General features: G+C 38.4%; 4 protein-coding genes across 6 annotated transcripts; all 4 read left to right on the top strand.

Annotated features, from left to right (window-relative positions):
* The first annotated feature begins 292 nt into the window (after window positions 1-292).
* Window positions 293-4,134, top strand: LOC113667530 (uncharacterized). Of its 2 annotated transcripts, none has more exons than XM_089201769.1 (5): window positions 293-426; window positions 583-781; window positions 1,401-2,246; window positions 2,487-2,766; window positions 2,957-4,134. In XM_089201769.1, the coding sequence occupies exons 2-5, from the start codon at window positions 589-591 to the stop codon at window positions 3,294-3,296; spliced, it is 1,659 nt and encodes a 552-aa protein (XP_089057895.1). In that variant the 5' UTR covers window positions 293-426; window positions 583-588; the 3' UTR covers window positions 3,297-4,134. The 2 variants fall into 2 exon arrangements, with proteins under 2 accessions (XP_089057895.1, XP_089057894.1); XM_089201768.1 differs by having other exon boundaries at window positions 1,239-2,246.
* A 3,874-nt stretch (window positions 4,135-8,008) lies between these two features.
* Window positions 8,009-11,101, top strand: LOC113667529 (uncharacterized). The gene is made up of 5 exons (XM_089201767.1): window positions 8,009-8,213; window positions 8,680-8,735; window positions 9,250-9,528; window positions 9,902-10,139; window positions 10,489-11,101. Coding segments are annotated over exons 1-5 (921 nt in total). The 5' UTR covers window positions 8,009-8,211; the 3' UTR covers window positions 10,835-11,101.
* A 1,066-nt stretch (window positions 11,102-12,167) lies between these two features.
* On the top strand, window positions 12,168-14,869 carry LOC113667550 (uncharacterized). Its single transcript, XM_089201765.1, has 5 exons — window positions 12,168-12,298; window positions 12,559-12,629; window positions 12,734-13,216; window positions 13,653-13,893; window positions 14,319-14,869. Coding segments are annotated over exons 1-5 (1,119 nt in total). The 5' UTR covers window positions 12,168-12,296; the 3' UTR covers window positions 14,641-14,869.
* Window positions 14,870-15,976: 1,107 nt separating this feature from the next.
* LOC113667528 (uncharacterized) lies at window positions 15,977-20,066 on the top strand. 2 transcript variants are annotated; one of them, XM_027183364.2, is made up of 5 exons: window positions 15,977-16,103; window positions 16,916-16,972; window positions 18,091-18,438; window positions 18,922-19,177; window positions 19,561-20,066. In XM_027183364.2, exons 1-5 carry the CDS (start codon window positions 16,013-16,015, stop codon window positions 19,850-19,852), a joined length of 1,044 nt encoding a protein of 347 aa, XP_027039165.2. In that variant the 5' UTR covers window positions 15,977-16,012; the 3' UTR covers window positions 19,853-20,066. The 2 variants fall into 2 exon arrangements, with proteins under 2 accessions (XP_027039165.2, XP_089057892.1); XM_089201766.1 differs by having other exon boundaries at window positions 16,072-16,188.
* The last annotated feature ends 1,227 nt before the right edge of the window (window positions 20,067-21,293 follow it).

The following is a 21,293-nucleotide window of genomic DNA, read 5'->3' as shown; positions in this document are numbered from 1 at the left end:
CCATAGCTAAGGTTGGGTTACAGAGAGAGGTATTTGTGGATCTTGAAGTAAATTATCTTTCGATGACAATACTTTTAAAGTCAAATGCTTTCAAACGCTGGCGTAGGACCCATATGGATATAGACATTGTCTACCACATTCACTTCTGGATAGGCAGTTTCCATTAGCAATAACTATTTATCGACACGCCCTCTTTTATAAGAACAGACAAGGCACCATAATAGGGGCCTGTGTCGTGTAACAGGTTATCAGTCTCCAAACATATATCATTACCACCATTAAATTCTTAACCAATAAGGGCAGTCTTAAGATAACCTGCATGATCAGTTAGCGACAACATTCTTGCTCATATTTCATCCCGTCCACTAAAGCCCACAGAGCAACTTTTTCCGGTTATTTTTTTAACCAAATTTTGGTCACGGCAAGGTACGTTATCAAATTATTCCTGCAAAGTTTTTCAATCAGACTTTAAGTACTAGTTAGCATGTATGTGCTTACTACTGTAAGGTAATAACTCAAAGTATGGGCTTTAAGTCTTTCTCAACACGTCCGAAGTGAAAGTTCTTGCTTTTTGTTCTTCAGGAGGAGATGAAAGTGTTGCGTTTATCTTTACTTCTATTCATACTGCAACTGACCGTTTGGCAAGGAAAGAGTGCGTTTTTTGATAAAGGTGGTAAAAAGAAACCAAGCTGGAAAGAAAAGTTGAAGGAATCGAAAATGGGGAAATGGGCCGCAAAAGCCGGCAACAAACTTGGCCTGGCGTTCGGCGTAAAACTGAAACGTAAGTGAAGTTGAAAAACTGTTAAAACATATTTAATAATTAAAATCACAACATGGAATAATTTATATGAATTGCCAGATTCTGCTCCAAAGGAAATTGGAAAATAATCACGTGATATTGGAAATACACCAACAATGATCTCAAAAATAATATTTGGACAGAGGCGTTGTGTCCACCCTTGCAATTCTTCGGGTTTAACAATATAAGGACGTTCTATATTTAATCTCGGAAGTTTAATCTGCACTCTAAAAAATTAATGCAAAGCTGCCAAAATTTGGCCTGTTAAAGTTGAAAGATAAAAAAAATTAAAACAAACAAAGAAAAGAAAACAAAGATACTCTGTCAAGATAAAAACAGGAGGGAAAAAAAAAGGAGGAAAAAATCAAGAAAAGACAGCTTTTTTACGCATTTAACAAAAGATTCTTGCGACTATACAATTGTGTGGTGTTTTGTATAGGAAGATTAGCGGACGATCCCCCACCCGTGAGGTTCAATATCAAGGGAACTGCCATTTTAAAGAATGGGAACCTTAATTTCGAGTTGGCCGGCGAGAAAATTCGACCTGGCCAATCAGGACCGTCAAATCCTAACTTTAAAGCTGGTTCTTCATTATCAACAGCTACACCCACAACGGGATCGACCACGCCAACTAGTCCAACGACGGGCACTGGTCAAACGACTGGCACTAGTCCAAAGACTGGCACTAGTCCAACAACTGGCACTGGTCCAAAGACTGGCACTAGTCCAACAACTGGCACTGGTCCAAAGACTGGCACTAGTCCAACAACTGGCACTGGCAAAACCACTGGCACGGGCAAAACTACCGGCACAAGTCCAACAACTGGCACTGGCAAAACCACTGGCACTGGTAAAACTACTGGCACTGGTTCAACAACTGGCACTGGTAAAACGACTGGCACTGGTCCAAAGACTGGCACTAGTCCAACCACTGGCACCGGTCCAAAGACTGGCACTAGTCCAACAACTGGCACTGGTCCGAAGACTGGCACTAGTCCAACAACTGGCACTGGTAAAACCACTGGCACTGGTCCAAAGACTGGCACTAGTCCCACTACTGGCACTGGTCCCAAGACTGGCACTAGTCCAACAACTGGCACTGGTAAAACCACTGGAACGGGTCCAAAGATTGGTGCTAGTAAGACTACTGGGACTGGTCCTACGACTGGCACTGGTAAAACTACTGGGACTGGTCCAAAGACTGGTACTGGTAAAACTACTGGGACTGGTCCAAAGACTGGCACTAGTCCAACAACTGGCACTGGTCCAAAGACTGGTACTAGTCCAACAACTGGCACTGGTCCAAAGACTGGTACTAGTCCAACAACTGGCACTGGTCCAAAGACTGGCACTAGTCCAACAACTGGCACTGGTAAAACAACTGGCACTGGTCCTCAGCCAGCCGCTCAAGTTGCACCCACTTCACCCTGCCCGCGACCCCTAAATGGTAAGATTCAAGCAGTAGTAAAGATTAAAATAAGATTAATAATGACGATGATATAAAAAAATATGATAATCCAAGTAATGAGCCACGTTACAACTCCTGGATTATTTACCTTTTACAAAACATCACTGAAAATATTGTTTTATGCTGTCCAATAGAACGAGTGGGTTTTTTTTTATTTCTGGTTGGGTAACGAAATGGAAATTATTCCAATATTTACATTTAGTTTATTTCCCACTTCAGTTTATGTGATAATAGTCGCCAATGATTTGAAGAAAACCCAAAATGCTTACCGAAGAGTCCACGGCTCCCCTGACCTAAGACTGGATGATCACATGATGTGCGATGCTCAAAACTACGCTCAGAAAATGGCCTCTAAGGGAGTCTTGGAGCACCAATCGAGTGCAATTCTCGCACGAAGAGGAGTTGGAGAGAACATTGGAATGTCCTGCGTTCCTGCTCGAAATGGTCCTTTGACCTACTTAAAAGTACAAAAAATGGCAAGGAATGTAGCTAAACGCTGGTAAGAGTGCTTCTTACTACTGCTTTGTCCAGTAAATCGAAGAGCTGGAAGTTATGTTGTTAACTTTTTTCAATGTATGGATCCTTCAACGGTGAAATAAAAAAAAAACATGTTTTAAACTGAAACAAATTAATTATAGTCGACACTCAAAGATCAAACCTAACAATAACCAACAACAAATTCTTTATAGGTATGATGAGGTATGTCAGTACAACTTTGACCAGCCAAATTTCAACTCCGATACGGGACATTTTACCGAAGTCGTGTGGTCTGGAAGCAGAAAGCTTGGAGTTGGTTACTCTGTCGGAAGAAACATCAAATTTCCTGGATATGTCTGTGTTTACGTAGTGGGACGGTACAGTCCTGCTGGAAACAACATAGGACCACAAAATCTAAGGAATAACGTTAGGAGAGGGAGCTTCAACGGTTCATACTGCACACCAAAGATAAAGCCACCTACCTTTACCCTAGTTCCTCTTTATAAGAGAAACCGCTTTGGTAACAAAGCTTTTTACAATAAACGAGGTTAAGACCAAGTTTAACTGACCATTAAGTCGACACATACTGTATTCCAAATAATAAAAAACAAGAATTCGTAGCAGAAGTGTGTAGGTTTTTACTAATACTGGTGTTGGAAATTAAAAAATATATATATATATATATATATATATATATTTCTGGGGTATTTGAAAACGGTGCCATTCATTGCTATCATTGTGGGCGTCTTTGTTGTACATTCAACTTAACTACTTCACAGAGAAGGCGCAAAAATGTTCTATATTTGATATTATTTTCATAATTAAGGAATCGATTGATCGATCGCAGATCGAGACTTTAGGTTAGTTGTAGCCCCTGCCAAGGTCATTGTGGTCTGGTATTTTACTTCCAGAATGATTCAACTAAGCCATCTTAGAGTATAAGTGAGTGAAAAAAGCGTCAGAGACACCTAAAATTGTAATGGAATTTCATCTGAAGGAGTAATGGAGATGACGCTATTGCAAATATGACATATCGATAGTTAATACTAAAGATACTTATCATATCAGTGATTCCAATAATGATAGAAAAGAAGGATCCCCTAGAGGAAACTTCCTGAGAGTTACAGTTTGACTTTAAATTTGAATAGACGTCATAATACCTCTCACAAGCCGAACCCTCATTATTGCCTGTAAGAGAATAGAAGACAGGAACAAAAAGCTTACTTGCTTCCGGGCAAACAAGGCAAATATGCAACTCCCACATCATAAGTATAGCTTAAACTAACGAGGGTATTGCTAATGGAACTTACAGATCTTTCGTGCAAATCGTATTCCATTGAAACAAAGTTAACAACATGTTATTTATGAAATAAAATCACTCATTATTGTACACCCATCTCACTATTTAGAGCGTACTTTCCATTCGTTCCATTTGTGGGCCCGGCCTCTTTTATCTTCATGTGAACATAAAGTCCTCGGAGTCAATTTGGCCATATCGTTTTCAGCCAATTAAAGCAGTCTACAGATTACCTGTATTACCACAATGCAGATCTTCCATTGACGAGAAAAACAAACTACAATTTCAGATGGAAGAGAATTTGCCCGAATCCATCGAACAAAGAGTTTTTTCTAAAAAGAACACCGGTGAATAATGCAGTGTTGCAAAAAATTCGTTGAAGTGAACAAAAGAAAACGTCTGATCGGTTCAGTTTAACCGTAATCTTAACATTCTTTAGAGAGTTTGATAATCTGCTCAACAGCAAAACGCTATTTTGCAATCCAAAATGACGCAATCATGCAATACACCTTTGTTATGCATAGATTAGAGAATCAAAGCCTGCACACCACCATAGTTAAGTTTTCGACACCAACGACTGTAAAATTGAGGGTTCAAAATTTTGACGTCTGAGTTTCCAGCGTGCTTTCGCGTGAATGAAACACTTAAATGCCGAAATTTTCGAGTTTTTACCAAAGCAGGTACGCAGCACGTGGCCCAATTAACAGAACCTAGCCCAGTGAACCAGTACACAGCCAAGTAAACATTTCTATGTCGTTCTAATTCTAAGCAACTTTTGCAAAGGCAAATGATAGGTACAAAGTGAATATTAGATCAATTATCTTTGATCAGCCCACATTTTTTTTTTGTTTTCCTCTATTGTATTTCTTCATCCGTTGAAAGCCTAGGATCTGTGTGGAGTATTCTTATGCTCTATGATAAAAAAAAACCATACATTGAAGCAACCGTATAATTGTTCATTCCGAAATGCTAGCTTGGAGCCTGTAGGTGAAGTAGGCTGTATGATAAGGGCTTCCAGCCATAGGCAATTCATAGTGGGTGGCTTTGTCGTGGGTGTGCTTTGACAAAAACACGTGTCCCGTGCCTCAGGCTGAACCAGGGGCTATGAAGTTGGCCATGAGTCACAGACAACGAGCCGTCGGAGGCTGGGCCACAGAAGAAACCTCTTCTGGTACCGTGCGATTTTTAAAGGCCAAAGATGGACACAAGTAAACAGTCCCACCTTCAAAAATTCTGCGACTATTAATCATGAAAAACCATTAAACTTGAAGCCGTGGAAACTCTGATATTGCTTTCGGAAGATGAAAATAGACTGGAAGGATTCGTAAAACGAAAGAAAAATAAACGAAAGACTATTGACTGGTAAAAATTCTTTCGAATTAGACTTGGGAGGTTTTGCTTAGTAGTAGTGCCGAGGATCGTTTTTTCTTATTGAAAATAATGTAGCATTTCAAATTGAACTTTTACACCTCACTGAGTCAGACGCTGACTCGCGAGATAATTCAGGAAGCTTCGCCGAGGTAAAAAGGGTTAACGTCCAAAAAAGCGGGAAGTTAAATTGTAGAAGAGGAGGCTGCACTAGGGAAGACAGGAACGATTTCAGACTGCTAATCGCACGCGTCAAACAGTCCGTACAGTTTTTATCGGTCAGAAAAATTTAATCGGGCTCATTCATATAAAAATGCACTCGAAATCATGTATGTGTTTACCTGTTCAAATTCTCGGGTCTTTTCTATTTATGAAATGTCTCTCGTATTAATGAAATACCGACTGACGCTTCCTCCCTGCTTTTCAACGATTCGTGTCCATGGACACGATCGGAAGGAAGATTAGGGCTTTTTCTTCAAGGCAAGGCGCGCGACAGTAATAGTAAGCAGATGAGAATGCAAAATGCTGTCCTTGGCCTACAGCCTCGGACAGCATTTTCAAGACCGAGGTCACAGTTTCTCACCATACGGGCCGACCCTTAGCCGGTAAATAAAATATTTTTTAAAAAAAAATTACCGAAATTCTTTCCAAAAGAACAAGAATGATTTAGGGCAGTGAATAAGGCAAGATCTTCTACAAACTGAACAATTTTTGAGCGAGTAAGTGGTAGTTAAAATAAAGGTAATGCAAATTAAAGAGAGATGCTTCACCGAAACATTTCCATTTGCGTAATGATAAAGGTGATTTAAAAGGCTTCCAAACAAACTTTGGATCAGGTTGCAGGACTCGTTACCGTGCCCTCTGAAAAAAAAAATTAACCTTTTTTTTTTTTTTTTAGAGGGCAAGTTGACATATCCTGCATTCTGATTGGTTCTTGATGCGGTCTGGATTTTCCTATATTTCTGCCCGGGCACGGTAATTAACGCTTTCGTGAGTCGCCGAGTACACCCCTAGCTCCGCTGCCATTTTTAAACTATAATTCGTTTTGCCGGTGAGGCATATTTCCAAGCAAAGTGTTACTTACTTATTAATCCTCACTTTTATCCTTCTCAAATCACTTTGATTGCCAGCAAAAAATTGTTACTCGAAATAAATTTGGGGTCGCAAATGTATCATTATTAAATCGGTTGACACGCGGCCTAAAAACTGTCTCTATTTAACCTTGATCCTTCGCAAAAAATAGCTCAGAAAGTCGAAATTGTAAGGTATTTATCTAATATTCAATTTTTTTAACGATGGACTTTTTATTCATTCAACATTTGAATTCTATCAAACAATTTCTTCATTGTAAAACGGTGAGCGAAGTCTCCAGTCCTACTGCAAATACGTTTTTAGTAAGTCTTTGCAATTCTGTTCAATTAAGTCATTTGTACCGTAAATTGCACAAAAAACACCGAAGGAATTCAACGAGAAAAAGCCGCATCAAATTCCCCTTGGGTCTCACCTGAATTTGTTTTTAGGTGGAAGAAAGACATGATTTATACACGTCATTGCAGCAAACTATCAAGCAAACTCCCACAACTTCAAAACATGCATTTGAATCTGCTTACAATTTATTTCCTTGTCATTTACTGGCTGAGCAGAGGTATTCTTCGTACATTAATCATGGATGAAAGTGAATTATTCTTGCTGTAAGATCATGGAATGTTTTTGAAGGAAAAACTGTCGCGACAGTCCCTAAACTTAAGTTCGTTTGCCAAACCAGTGCCACTGTTTCAAAAGTATACATGCGCTTTGTGTTCTTACGCGCTCCGTAATTAAGAGGTGTCAGGTTGTGACAGATACCTTTAAAAAAAGTGTTTCAAAGTTTGTTTGGAAGCCTTTTAAATCATCTTTGTCATTACACATATAAAATTATCTCCGTGAAGACTCTCTCTTTAATTTGCATTACCTGATTTAACTTACGTTTACTCGCTCAAAAATTGTTTAGCTTATGGAGGATCCTGCCGCAATTACAGCCCCAAAACCTTTGGGTTCTTTTGGAAAGCATTTCTCTAAATCTTAGGAAAAAAATAAAAATGTTACCCAGCAGCCTAAGTCGCTCTGTATTTAGAAAAACTTTGCCCTTTGTCTTGAGTACCGCCTGAGGCCGTAGGCCGAGGGCGGTATTCAGGGCGGTATTCCTCGGGCACAGTTTTTTCCCAATACGGACCTCACGGCTGGCGAATAACCTTATATGTATCCCTACAATTTTTTAAAAATTACGAAATCCAATAAGCTTTCATTGAGTTTAGGAGGGCGTATCACACGAGGCTGATACAAGGCCATGTCGGTGGGAAAATCATGTCGAATCGAATCCAGTACGTTTGGTTGCTTTAGTTAGTAAGTGCGTGTTTTTTCGAAAGATTGGATTGATTCAAAGAGAAATTCATTGGAAAGAGAAAACACAATTTCACATACGAAAAAACCTTGAAAAAAAGAAAATAGAGTTGCATTCATGGTGCGAGGCGTGGTAAACTGACACATGGACGATCGGGTACAAAATTATGTCAGGAAATCAATAAAACATGACTTAAATTTAAATCACGTAATGAGTGAAGGAGACAGATTTTGATATAAGGTAGAGATTCTAGGTCTAAACCTCGATTCGTTCTAGAACTGTGCGCTTGGGATATTGCTTATTAATCACAGTTTCCGTGGGAATTTGTACGTTTTACTTTTGTACTTTTTAAAGCTTTGAAACAAGCATTGGGTGATCGTCATTGTACAGTTTCTCGAAGAGGGCTGAAGAGGATTCAAAACATGTAAGTAAAAATGTCTAAAATAACAATCATATAGTTGACATAATCGGCAAATATTTTATTTGTTTTCCTTTCATATTAGCTCAGTACAATTTAAGAAACCGAAACACATGCCATTAGATATTAAGTTTGAGTTTCCCAATGGAGCATCACCATGTTGGATAGTATGAATTAATGAATGTATATATGGCTTCTTGGGAAACCTGAAAGCCAAATGGCTACTTTAATTTTTGAAAACAAAGCATTATCAGAAGCTTTCAGAAATATATGAAGATCGCGCCGGGAGGCCAAAAAAAAAAGGTCATCTAGAGTAACTATGGTAAACTAAGTTTTCCATCTAGTGGATAAAAAGTTTAGCCCGGTATTTTGCATTGAAGTATTTTCTAAAATAATTATTTTGACTCAGCGGCTTGAAACCCCCTAGCAAAAAGACTTACGAGACAAATTTAATCGTCACAATTCTTTACAGGCTTTTCGCAAAGATTATGCTACTGGTTTTTCTGGGCACATCGAATTCCTATGTTGGTAAGTAGACCAGTAGACGGAACATATTTAATTGAAATTGAAAAGTTACCTGAAGTCACCAGTTACGTCATCTCCATTCTGAGCTGTGCTAGTGTTCGAACAGTTTCTTGACGAAAATTTCCAGGGGCACAAAGGTTGTTTTACAAAGATGGAAATGGTGAAGTGTCTTTTCTCCGTTGGTTCCTGTCTTTTTCATGTAAATTTGATTAAAAAAGATGACCAGTTGTTATACTTTCTTGCGTCTTAATAGACACCTATGTACCCTCAGTTCATGGGATAAAAAACCTCAGCCAACATCACGCTGTCTCTAACCACTAAGTAGGCCGATAGCGCATGGCGTTTATATTCTCTTGCCGTATCTAAGTATTTTGCTTGTCGTCGAGATAAGAGCTAATAATAACAAAAATTCATTAAGAAATACTTCTCATTAAGTCTTCGGTACTTTGTATATCTCTTTTTAACTTATTTTTGTGACACCTCACCCATTTCCGCCCGTTGTGCTCTCTATTTTAAGCCATGGGGCAGTCATTAAATGGAGGCAAATACTCAGTAAACGGAGTGGTGGATGTTCTACCAAATGGTGACGTGGAACTTCGCCTGAATGCAAGAAAAGAAAGCAGTGGACCTGGTGCCCAACCACTTAGCCCCACACCTATGTTACCTACAAGTGGCTACACCACTGGATCTTCCACTGGGGGAGCTACCAATACTGGTACAGCACCAATCCCCGGATCGACCTCCGGATTCAGTACAACGCCAGGGTTCAGCACATCGCCCAGAATAAGGAATGCAGGTACGACGGCACTGCAATGGCACAAAAAAAATTCCTGATAAAATGATGATAACAATAATTATTATTGATAATAATAATAAGATAAAACTGAAAATAGGTTCCTGCCGGAAAATTATATTCTAATCTTCGCGTCCTCATATTTTTACAATAACAACCGAATCGAACATGACAAGTTCTACACTGCACCTAAATGATGACTTGTATAATTAAATGTTCCATATCGCAGTGGAACATTTCACGGATGGTCGTCGTCTCCATTTTGAGTTTTCTGAAAGTAGCACATCTCGATCAACAGCGATCCTCCACATAGTTGGGAAGAGGAACGGCCCTAAAATACGGTCTAACTTTACGAAATTCAAGTTTTCATCTGCAGGCAACAACCCAAGACAAGTTGGACTTAATTTTCACAACGATTACCGCAGAATACACAATGCTCCAATAATGAGCCTTAATTCCCAACTTAACGATGACGCTCAGAGATATGCAGAAAAACTTGCCCGTGAGAGTGTTTTTGAACATGACAAAAACAATAGAAACCAAGGAGAAAACCTGGGGTTACAATGCGCCAGTGGAAGTGATGCAGATCTGGTTAAGAAGGTTGTTGATGCATGGTAAGCTTCATCTGAGGCAATGCAAGTTTGATAAAATATAATTTGAACTGACTTTTACTGATTTGAAATAAAGCTCAGAACAATTCCCAGATGAGCCAGTGTTGAATGTATTCCGGGATTAAATTGGTTTTGCTTAAGGTTGCTCTATAACTGTTTCTACAAACGTCGCTGAAATTAGTTTTAGTTTTAGTTTTAGTTTTTCACTGAGCGGCATCCCTTGAAGTTATTACTGACCAAGAAAAACATGCATTGAATCGTCTGCCCATCAATAAATGGATGTTGTTTCACAAATATGCGTGCCATTGCAGTGTTACAAGAATAACTTCTGATCCGCTGTCTCATTTTTTAGGTATAAAGAGGTTTGTGGTTACAATTTCGACAATCCTGGAGTAAGTTCTGGGGTTACTGGTCATTTTACTCAAGTTGTGTGGAAAACAAGCACCAGACTTGGCATTGGGTTCGCCAGGGGAAGTTACACATTTGGCTCACAAAGATATGACAACTGCCTGTTTGTGGTCGGCCGATATCTAGAACCAGGAAACTTAGTTGGTGCCTATTCACAGAATGTGTCGAAGGGAAGCTTTAATGTGCAGATTTGTCGTTCTTCAAATAATTACGGGAAGAGAAGTAAGCCTTTTCGAAAACCAAATTTGGGAAAAAGTAAAAGAAAGAACACCTTAGAGTTGGTCCTTTAATCCTTTAACTCCCAAGATTTGATTGTTAATTCTCCCCTCTTGCTACTACACAATTCCTTGTAAATTAGTTGCGAGAATGTGGTGAAAGATCAAGATAACAACTTCTACCTGATAAGTTTGAGTATTCTCATTAACTGTTTGCTAAAAATAGTGTGGAAATTATTCAGAGAAGTTACATGTTAGTCACGTTAAAGGGTTAACTAAGAGCAAGCCATATTGTGTGATGCATTTCTGGAAAGATGAAATAAAGTTGTATTTGGCGAAAGATAATGGCTATGCCTACATTTTTTTTATTTTATTTACTGGCAATTAAAAAAGCATTTAAAGAAACAGCTGGTCGGTTGATTTTATGGGATTCACACCAACACAGGTAAAACATAGCCACGTATGAAAGCAAATTTTATCGTTATCTGACTACTCAAAGAGATGGTATGATGTCGTCTTCATATAGATATAAATGAAATATTTAATGAAAGGCAATTTTAAAACATATTTTGTATGAAAATATTACCCAGAAAAGCACGCATAAACTATGCTCGAATGAATTCTATCCCAACTTTTCTACTGAAATGACATAAACTTTCTTGATGGCAGTTCAATTCAACTTAAGCAGTGTTGGTAAAGTTCGATAAAAAAAAAAGAAAAAAAAGCTCACAAAATAAAAAAATCGCCGGGTTGAAACAACTGCTTATGGAGCCCAGGATGGGAAAACCTTTAAATTTCTTTGAATATCCACATGAGATCACAAAAGAATAAACAAGAGATGTAGAAGACCTCAACCATTTTTATAACATAGCTAGTAAATTTGTCTAATCAAATTAAATTGCACGAGCGTGTTTCATATTCCTATTTTGCACGGACATGACGTCAGCAAACAAATCCCTCGAGAAAAAATTTTCCACCGGGTTGAAAATGTTATAAAACAATTGGTTCAAAGGAGCGTCAGAAATGTCATCCGCTCCTTTGTTCCTATAAAACGAGTTTCATACGTCAGGTCCCTTCCTCTGTCTTCTTCCAAAACCACAAGACGGGAGGGGGGGGGGGTATCTTCGTATGGTTGATACATTTCGGAACTACACGCGTAAACAAAAAATTGTCCTTCATACCACTGGGCGAAAAGTTGAGACCGTCCACATTTCCGTGCCATTTTTTACACGCTCGTCGCCTCCTGGAGTGGAAGTTTAGAGATAATCTCAAGCCACAGAGCATACAAATGGAAATTAGTGGTTGATTTTCCTGCTCTGTGCATGTTAAAGATTTGGAATTATGCATTATCATAAAATTCATTATATCACATTTCTGGGGTTATTGTCCTCTACATCGATATTAAATAGGATAACTTATGTCATCTAAATACAGGTGGGTAGTTTCAATCCTTTGGTTCTGGGAGTATCAAGACTGACAGGAGATCAAGAACCTCAACTTGCAACTCAGAATTTCTACTTTTTTTAAAACCCGGCAGATGTAAGTAACTTTGAAAAAAAACTAGCCAGCTAAATTTTAATTATGAGATGATTAAGTGAAGCAATTCCATGAATAACGCCATCAATTGTTAGTTAAGTATATAGATCTCTATGCATCTACTTTAATTACTGAAGTCACTTGATTTTTTAATTACAAATGCTCGATTATCGAAATCCTTAGAAAAGAAAAATTTAGGTCTTTTTCCTTGCCTCTTCCATAGACTATTAACCTATTTTTGTTCTGTTAATGTCATTTATCAGGAATCTAAAGAATTTACAATGTTTGAATTATCATGGCCTGGTCGTTTGGTTAGGTTTGTTTTCAGTGGGAGGTAAGACATTTTGTTCATTAGAAATAATCGTTTATCGTACAACTATGATATCTTTCAAACACGGTTGTTATCTGCGTTTTCTTATTCTTATATTTGTTCAACAGCGAATGCAGGCTCGTTACGAATTCCTATTGAGGGACAGCTTATATACGACAGTTCATCAAAAACGGCAGATCTCTGTCTGTCGCCGCTCATGTGTCCACCGTGTGTTTTTGACGCTCTTTGTAATCAGGGCGGAATTAATTCTATGCAAGGAACAAATAATCTACCTTACTCAACCAACGCTTTACCGCTAACCACTGTGTCAACGACCCCAACATCGTCGAGTACAGAGGCAGCCTCGACAGAGTCGCCCTCAACCACCGAAGCTACCACGCAGAGTGTTCCAACAACGGAGGAGCCGGCCAGTAGTATAACAGCATCAACCCCCTCGAGCAGCAGTATCACTGATCATACCCCTTCCTCGGCGTCTGAGACAACTCTCCTCACAGAGGCAACAGAAGCAACCGACGGTGGTAGTCTAAGTCCTACAACATCGGTCACGGTGTCAGCAGCAACGGTAGGCGGAGGAATCGACGCGGAGGCAGGTAATGATGGGGATTTCATCGGAAAAAAAATCTGACATAGGGAACAACTTGGACCTTGTGGTCTCTCCGATAACACAAATGATCCACCTCACCATTTTTTTGTGAGGCTGGAGTTGAGGTACATGATAAATGTGAATTGTAGCTATATGTCCTCCTATGTATAATGGTAGGGTTGTTCAGTTTTTGGCGAGGTTTAGTGTCCAATTCATTCGTCATCAACAGGCATACCAAAATACCAGCGTTTAATCGCTTTGCAATATCCTACCTGAAAACGCCTGCCTTTGAGAGACTTGTTCAAATCGTTGAGAAATAGAACGAGTGGATACTATAGTTCGTACTTGCATAGCCTGATTTGTTCTTTTTTGATATTCTCCATTAAGTAAAAAATGTCCATCACTTAAATCAGTTCCTTTTTGCTTTGTTTTTTTACTCGTAGACGTTCTCCAAAAGGGATTGGATAAGCACAACTTTTATCGCAGAATACACAAATCACCTGCTCTAATTTTGAGCTCACGGTTGAACAGCGATGCCCAGAAGACCGCTGAAAAAAGTGCAGCTCAGGGTAAACTTGTCCACACTGACGACTCGGAGTTGGGTGATCAAGGAGAGAATCTTGGCAAGTTGTGTGCCTCAGATGAAACTCCCGCGGAGATTATAACTAAAGTTGTTGAGAGATGGTGAGTAGATTATGACCAGATCTTCTCCGATCGACCTGGTAAAATCCTATGAAGATTTCCATAAACATGATGCTGCACGAATCCTAAAAATTAGAGACTTACTCGTGATGAACAGATAGGTTACCTCAGTCAAAAAAAAGGCATAATCTAATCAGGAGCTTCTGAGCTCGTGCGTCACTTTCTTCGTGGAATGTGGAATGTTATACAGGGAAACTTTGGTTTCATTCCACTATGCTAAGCGATTGTCCTAAAAAGGAAAAAAATATATAGATATATATTATCTAGTTGGATAATTTCCCTTTTTTCGACTTTTCCTTTCAAAAATGCATCCATATTTTGAGGAAAAACTAATTTCTGGTTAGTTCTGGAACAACAAGGTCTAAGAAAAAAAATTTTTTTTTTCTTCCTTTTTCTTTGTACTGAAGGTATAACGAGATTTGTAAGTACGATTTTAGCAAGCCAGAATGGTCACCCTCAACTGGACATTTTACACAGATCGTTTGGGCCTCGACTTCACAACTCGGCCTCGGATGGGCCACAAAAGATGAAGACGGCTTCCTTTGTTATTATGTGGCAGGAAGATACAGCCCTAGTGGAAATATTGACAACAAATTTGAAGAAAACGTCATGAAAGGAAGTTTCGACCCATCATACTGTTCGTCAAAAAGGCGAAATCTTAAGAGTGTGAGAGATGTGATCTGGCCAAAATGGTATAACATAATTGTGAGAAGTCTCCACCAATACTAATTTAATCATATTTTAAAACTTAGTATAATTCCTTTTTGAAATGATTTACTATTCCTTTGTAACAATTGACATGATAAGGAAAAAAAGATGAGGTACAACTCAGTATTTTACCCGATCCTTTGTTGTTATTATAGACCACAAGCAGGGATATTCCCAAAAGTGACTAATGAATTGCTGTTTTAGAGACAAGTTTCTTATAGATGACATGAAATACAAATTTATTTACCATAGCCATGCTGTCATTGCCATACTTTTGAAATAAGCTAATACAAAATGCCATCTTAAGACAAACACCATATCGGAAATGAATCAGTACGGTATTAAGTCGAGTAATTATGTTACTTGATGCTTTTAAGAGCGCTACAATTGTCGTTTGAAAACTTGCCAAATCAGCTACGCGTTGAACCGAATTGGTCTGAATTTTATGGAAGATTGGATCATCTGTAAGGGAGTTTCGTTCCATTACAGTCACATTAATTACTACGAAAACAAATTTCAGTTGAAATATTATTGCCATGGGTTGGGCTGAAAAGTGAAGGTCTATTTGGTAGGGCGGATTGCTCTTTTTGGGTGCGAATTTGCAATGGGAGGAAATCTCAAGACTACAAGTCACTATGTAAAAGGTTGGCTATCGATGGACTGACTTCACCAGGAAAAAATGTAACGAAAATTTTCCCATCATCAGTGATACCTGACTGTTGACGATATTGATCATCACCATGATTGACAACGAATTTGTTTCTCAATGACTTTATGATAATGTTTCAAGGACCCAATTTGAAGTTTGTCAAGCTCAAGGAAGGCTCTCTGAGGGTTTTAAATCTATAAGAACCAAAGTTTATACACCAAGGCCAAATGTATGGTAGTCTAATGATACTAGCTTCACACTACGGTGATTCATAATTTAAACAGCATAGCCAGCTTAATTGGGTCGTGCTATAAGACTCAACAATTCCTAATCAGTCTAACTGAAGGATAAAAAGTTGCTGTGTTACGTCTTCATGTCGGCGTTGTATCGATTTATTTGCGCTAGCAAGGAGATGAATTCTCTCTTTCCCTGGGAAATAAAGTGTTACACTTCATTTACTCATTTATTCGTGAAATCACCCTGAGATTTTAAGACTAGGTTGGCTCTTCAGATAGAGAGAAACTGACCAAAACTTGGCTGGAAAAGGAGCTATTGGCAAATAAATTCGTGTTTCGGAAAATTTCGTTTTATTCTAATTTTTTTGTCAAACCAACTCTTCAAGACATCTACCAGTTGACAAGACAGATTCTCTTGCGACTGGTATATGAGCAGAGGTCTTGAGTTACTGAATTCGGTCACATGCTGAATACCAGCGCCTTTCAAGTGAGCGTAGAGTTAATATTGATGGTGGTTTTGTTCAAATATTTGCACAAATTGAAACAAAAGCAATTCAGTTATTTGCATTTTTGTGACGCCTTCCTGAAGCCTGGAGTAGGTGAGTTTTGAGGAGGATGTGGCTTTTTCTGTTTTCCTGAGGCAAAATCGATACATTTCCTGAGCTGTGACTTACTTACCGCAAGGTTACTAAACAACTTCATTTCGTAGCAGATCTTGCTTTCCAGAAGTTTTTTTCTTAAGGTTTAAGGAATGAATCGAATTAGCCATTAAGAGACAGCTATTAACGATTTTTCCCTAAGTGTTAAAAAGTAGTGAAAACGTTTAAATAACGAAAGTCTGATTCAAATTCTGAGGTGATGAACGAGTATTTCACGAATTAGAAGATTCATTTGCTTTCCGTACATCGTTTTACATCTCCAGACAAAACAAACGAAATCTAACTTTACTTTGAGGGTGACGCAATAAATGTCTAAATGTATTGAGAAAATTAAAAGTGGAAAAGGACAGATTTATCTCAATGCCTCCCTCTCACAAAAATTGTCATTTTTCAAGACCACGATACACAGTATACTTGCATGGGAACGTTTGGAATGTCTTTGTGGTTTTAAAGTTACAGATTTCGGACAAGTTGGGTGTTTATGGTCGCCTTTCTAAAGGTGCCAAGTCTACGTCGAACATCACTTCACCTAGCCTATGTGGAATTTAAAACGATACCTGGAGCGTTACACAAAGCTGTGCAAAAAAGGCATGAACTAAGAATTCTGAGAGTCATTTCGCTGAAATGCTCCAAAAGTTTAGCAAAACCTACTTTCTCAGAATCTTTTGTGTTTAAGCACAGATAAGAATTTGCGTTTTTGTATTTGAATAATCAACTTTACACCGAAAAGTTCTCTATTCTCTTACGTATAGCCATCATGAGCTGGCCTTTCATTTTCCTGATAATTCATGCAACATATGCCGCGAATGGTAAGTTAAAATTACATTTATAGTGTAAAGATCGTTTTATTCACTGTAATATTTAATTAACAAGTACAGAGGAAGGATTAGATCTTTTTAAAGTTTTGTCAAGGCTAAACTCAATTAAATTTTTCCAACAAAAATTATATTTATCGTTGTCAAAATTTCAGGGTTATTGTTATTATTATTAGTGGTGTTAGTAATGGATTACTATCATTAGTATATATGCCACACTGTGTTGGTGAAAGGGGTAAATATTTACCTTGCTGCTTCGGGTTGGGTAAATATCTACGACTATTCTCCACTTCGGTGAATAATTATCCATCATTGTCAGCAATATCATCATTATCTGTTGTTCAATTATCAACATTATAATCTTATCAAAATCATTATTACTATGTTTACTATTACCATTTTTATTATTACCATAAATATCATTAAAAATAATGGGAAGGATAAAGAAGGTAAACCTATTGTGCCGTTAGGCCCTTTCAAAATCTTAATGAAAATTTTATTTTCCTTTCCCACACCAAGACTCAAACGGTTTTTAAGTTAATAAGAGGAATAAAACATTCGAAGTAATATTAAAAATAAATTCAAAGTGTATTTCTGCTTTGGGACCCAAAATTTGTATATTGAGATAAAACTGACATACTCTTATCCTGACTAGATTTGTATATTCAGATAAAACTGACATACTCTTATCCTGACTAGATTTGTATATTCAGATAAAACTGACATACTCTTATCCTGACTAGATTTGTATATTCAGATAAAACTGACATACTCTTATCCTGACTAGATTTGTATATTCAGATAAAACTGACATACTCTTATCCTGACTAGATTTGTATATTCAGATAAAACTGACATACTCTTATCCTGACTAGATTTGTATATTCAGATAAAACTGACATACTCTTATCCTGACTAGATTTGTATATTCAGATAAAACTGACATACTCTTATCCTGACTAGATTTCTGATACTGTTCCTAACTCTCGTTGTTTTGTTTTCATATTATGTTTCACGTTGTTGTCATTTGCTGGAAACAAAGTTAATAAATGCATCTATAGGAAGCATCCACAAAATTCAACTATGTAATGTACATACTTTTAAATTCGCAGAATTTACAATCCATGGAAACGGTTCATATGAAGCTGGGAAATTAAAAGTAGACCTTCACCTTGAGTCGAATTTGAGCTTAACAGCTAAGACAACTGTTCCCCCAACTTCAGTGGTGAAAACTCTTGCTCCTACTATAAACGCGACAACAATTCCTCCATCTGAAACAATTCCCCCCTCTACGCTACCTTCAACACCGGTTCCTACCGTAAATTCTACGACGATTGGGTCCGTGACAGGGAACCCACCGACACCTACACCAACAACAACAAGCGCAACAGTGAATGTCACTACCCCAACACATGTACCAGAGTATCTTGATGGAAAACTTTCAACAAACTCCGAGCCATGTAAGTAAAATATTCAACCCACATCAGTCGAGAACATTCAAATGTAGCAACATATTTCAGTTCGTAGCGTCCATTAACCTTTTCATACATCATCAATGGATAAACCCTTTTCGAAATGGCAGTGGGTCGGGCAGTGACAGCTTTAGTGATAGTGGCAAGGTTAGCTGTGTGAGATGACCCCAGAAATATTACGACATCGGCATCGGAAAAAGTTGAGAGGGGTTAGCGGCGATGGGTTGGGAAAAGTTTAGAGGGGGTAGCGGCGATGGGAATAGAGTGTTGGAGAGAGCGGAATGGATAGTGGAGGTAGCAATAGTATTGGTGACAGAGGTGAGAAGCTCATTTGGTGACAGTGGAAGTGGCAGTGGTAGCAGAGGGCAATATAGAGGCCACGGTGGTGGTGTGAGACAGGTGCAATCGAAATAAGGGTTTTGAAAAGGAAATAAGCTTAGAACGACTGCCTAACCATGAGCTTGGATTTAGTTTCAGCTTTAGATCGTACAGCCCTAGAGCTTCACAATTACTATCGTTCTATCCACGAGGCGCCTCTCCTGACCCTCGATACAAACCTCCGAAAAGATGCTCAAGAATATGCTCTCAAAGTTGCTAGAAGTCAAATGCTACGCCCAGAACAAAATTTTGTACTCAATTCTAAAAACGAAGGTGAAAACCTGGGATTTAGATGCTCGACAACACGACCTGATCCTGGAAAATCTCTGAGACAGATAATGAAGCGATGGTAAGAAATCCTCGGGCTACTGACCCTAACGTCTTTTAAATCTTGTCTTCTCGTACTTTTTCCCGTCTATGACCCTAGTTTCCCCTCATTTTTCATATTTACCGACTCAGGTGTGTAAACTGTCTCCAGTAGAATTATTTCTTGCGCTCCTCTTCATTGTCAATGATTGGATACGTTATAAATTTGGTGATGTGACCGTCAAACCCAACAAATTACAATTTGAAAAAAATTCTCTTCAAAAAATATATCAACAAAAGAATTCTGAATGTTTTAGAACATTTGCGGCATAGCACAATGTTGAGTGTCTCGTTAAAAAAGTAAAACTCGATGAGGAACGAGATAAATATAAAATTATTCATTCAATTTAATGTATTGCTCCTCAGGTATGACGAAGGTTGCCAATACAACTTTCAAGCACCATCGACAGATAAGTATTCCTTCAGACATTTTACACAAATGACGTGGAATGGAAGCAGAAGGCTGGGCGTTGGCATCACCTATGGGAAAATCAACAATCTGCATTGCCTGTATTTCGTCGCACGTTACAGACCCCGCGGAAACCTGGGAAACAAGCTCATATATATCAATAACGTGAAGAAAGGAGTTTTTGATTCGTCTTTTTGCAGACCAATAGCAAATCAATTGCCTAACCAAGAAGTTATTTTGAAAGAATAATCTGAAATTAATTTTACGTGTACAAAACAAACGAGAAGAAAACTTTAATTTTTCTTTAACATATGCTAAATATGTGTTTATGGGAAGTGTGTTATGACTTGGAACAGAGTAATTAAGGACATCTCGGTTTCAATACTGATACGTAGTTCAGACAAACCATGTTTAAGACATTAAAAGCTGTCCAATAAACAATACAGCTGTATTTTGAAACTGATATCTAAACGCGTGGTAAACTTATGAGCAGCCAATTCCTCACCTCAAGTGGCTGAAACACACGCAATTCGGCTTTTAAGAGGGATGTCTGTCGTCTTCATACGAGCGTGGGACGGAAAAAAAGCATTCGTTTCCTCATGGAGATTCAGAAAATTTCACTTTTGTCACACGCTCGAGACGAGACGAAAAATGTCCTTTTCTCTATTTCGTGGTCGAATATAATATTTCTTCCTTTCTTTCTTCTATTACAATTCTACTTTGTTATCGGACACTTTTTCTCTTGATAGGTCGATCAAAACTCCTTTGTCTTCCATTTTGGGGAAAAATGGTACATATCAGGCCCTTAGCATTTGCTCAACAGCTTATGGTCACCTGTAGAGAAGTGCTACGGTTGCTCTTTTGAACACCTTAGCTTCAGCACGACATTCCTGAAATTTAGGTTGAGTACAGTGTTCTGTGGTTTCCGATAAAGATCTGCTGTAATCCTATCTGCTGGAATGCATCAAATTGCTTTTTAGTTCCTACCGTTAGAACAAGCTTGTATCAGGTCGTAAAACTAATTTTAAAAGTAATCTAGGATTACATTGGCTCAGAACGCTTTTCGATTATTCTAGACAACGCCCGCCAATCTCCCAAACAATCAGGTGGAAAATTAAAACCAATAACTTGGTTAAATGCATAAAGGGGGCGAGTTTCCGAAGAAAGCGTGCTAATCGCTGCGTCGCCGGAGGTTTTACAAGATTGGTTTTATGAACTGAGTCGCTAATATAAATTAAAGGGTTTTTAAAGCTGATGTTTCGAATTTCAGCGCAAATTACGGAGGGCTAACCAGCAAATGGCGAAGGGAAGGATTAACCACCGTTCTGACGGATGGCTAACGCGCAAAACAGCAGCTTAAGTTATGGATTAAGGATACAAAAGCGAAATCGTGATGTTGACAGGAGTCCAACCCGCAGCATCCGCCCAGTATTTCAGATGCTTTATCACTATGCCTGAAATTAAAAAAACGCATCTTTCGTAATGCTATGATTTGAATACATGTGTAGCTGTGTCACTGACCGGCGGAAAAATATTTCAGACGAATTGTTGCGATTATCTACTTTATAGGCTACGGTTTAAGGTATGTGCATGTGTTTCGATACCCTCGATACCACTGCAGTTCTCTTTTTTTCAGAATCTTTTTATTACAGTTGTAAGTCTAGATTTATTTTTTAAGTGATTAATCTAT

Source organism: Pocillopora damicornis, chromosome 3 (assembly GCF_964200805.1).
Source record: "Pocillopora damicornis chromosome 3, jaPocDami1.2, whole genome shotgun sequence".
NCBI lineage: Eukaryota > Metazoa > Cnidaria > Anthozoa > Scleractinia > Pocilloporidae > Pocillopora > Pocillopora damicornis.
This window is presented reverse-complemented; position numbering and strand designations above follow the sequence as displayed.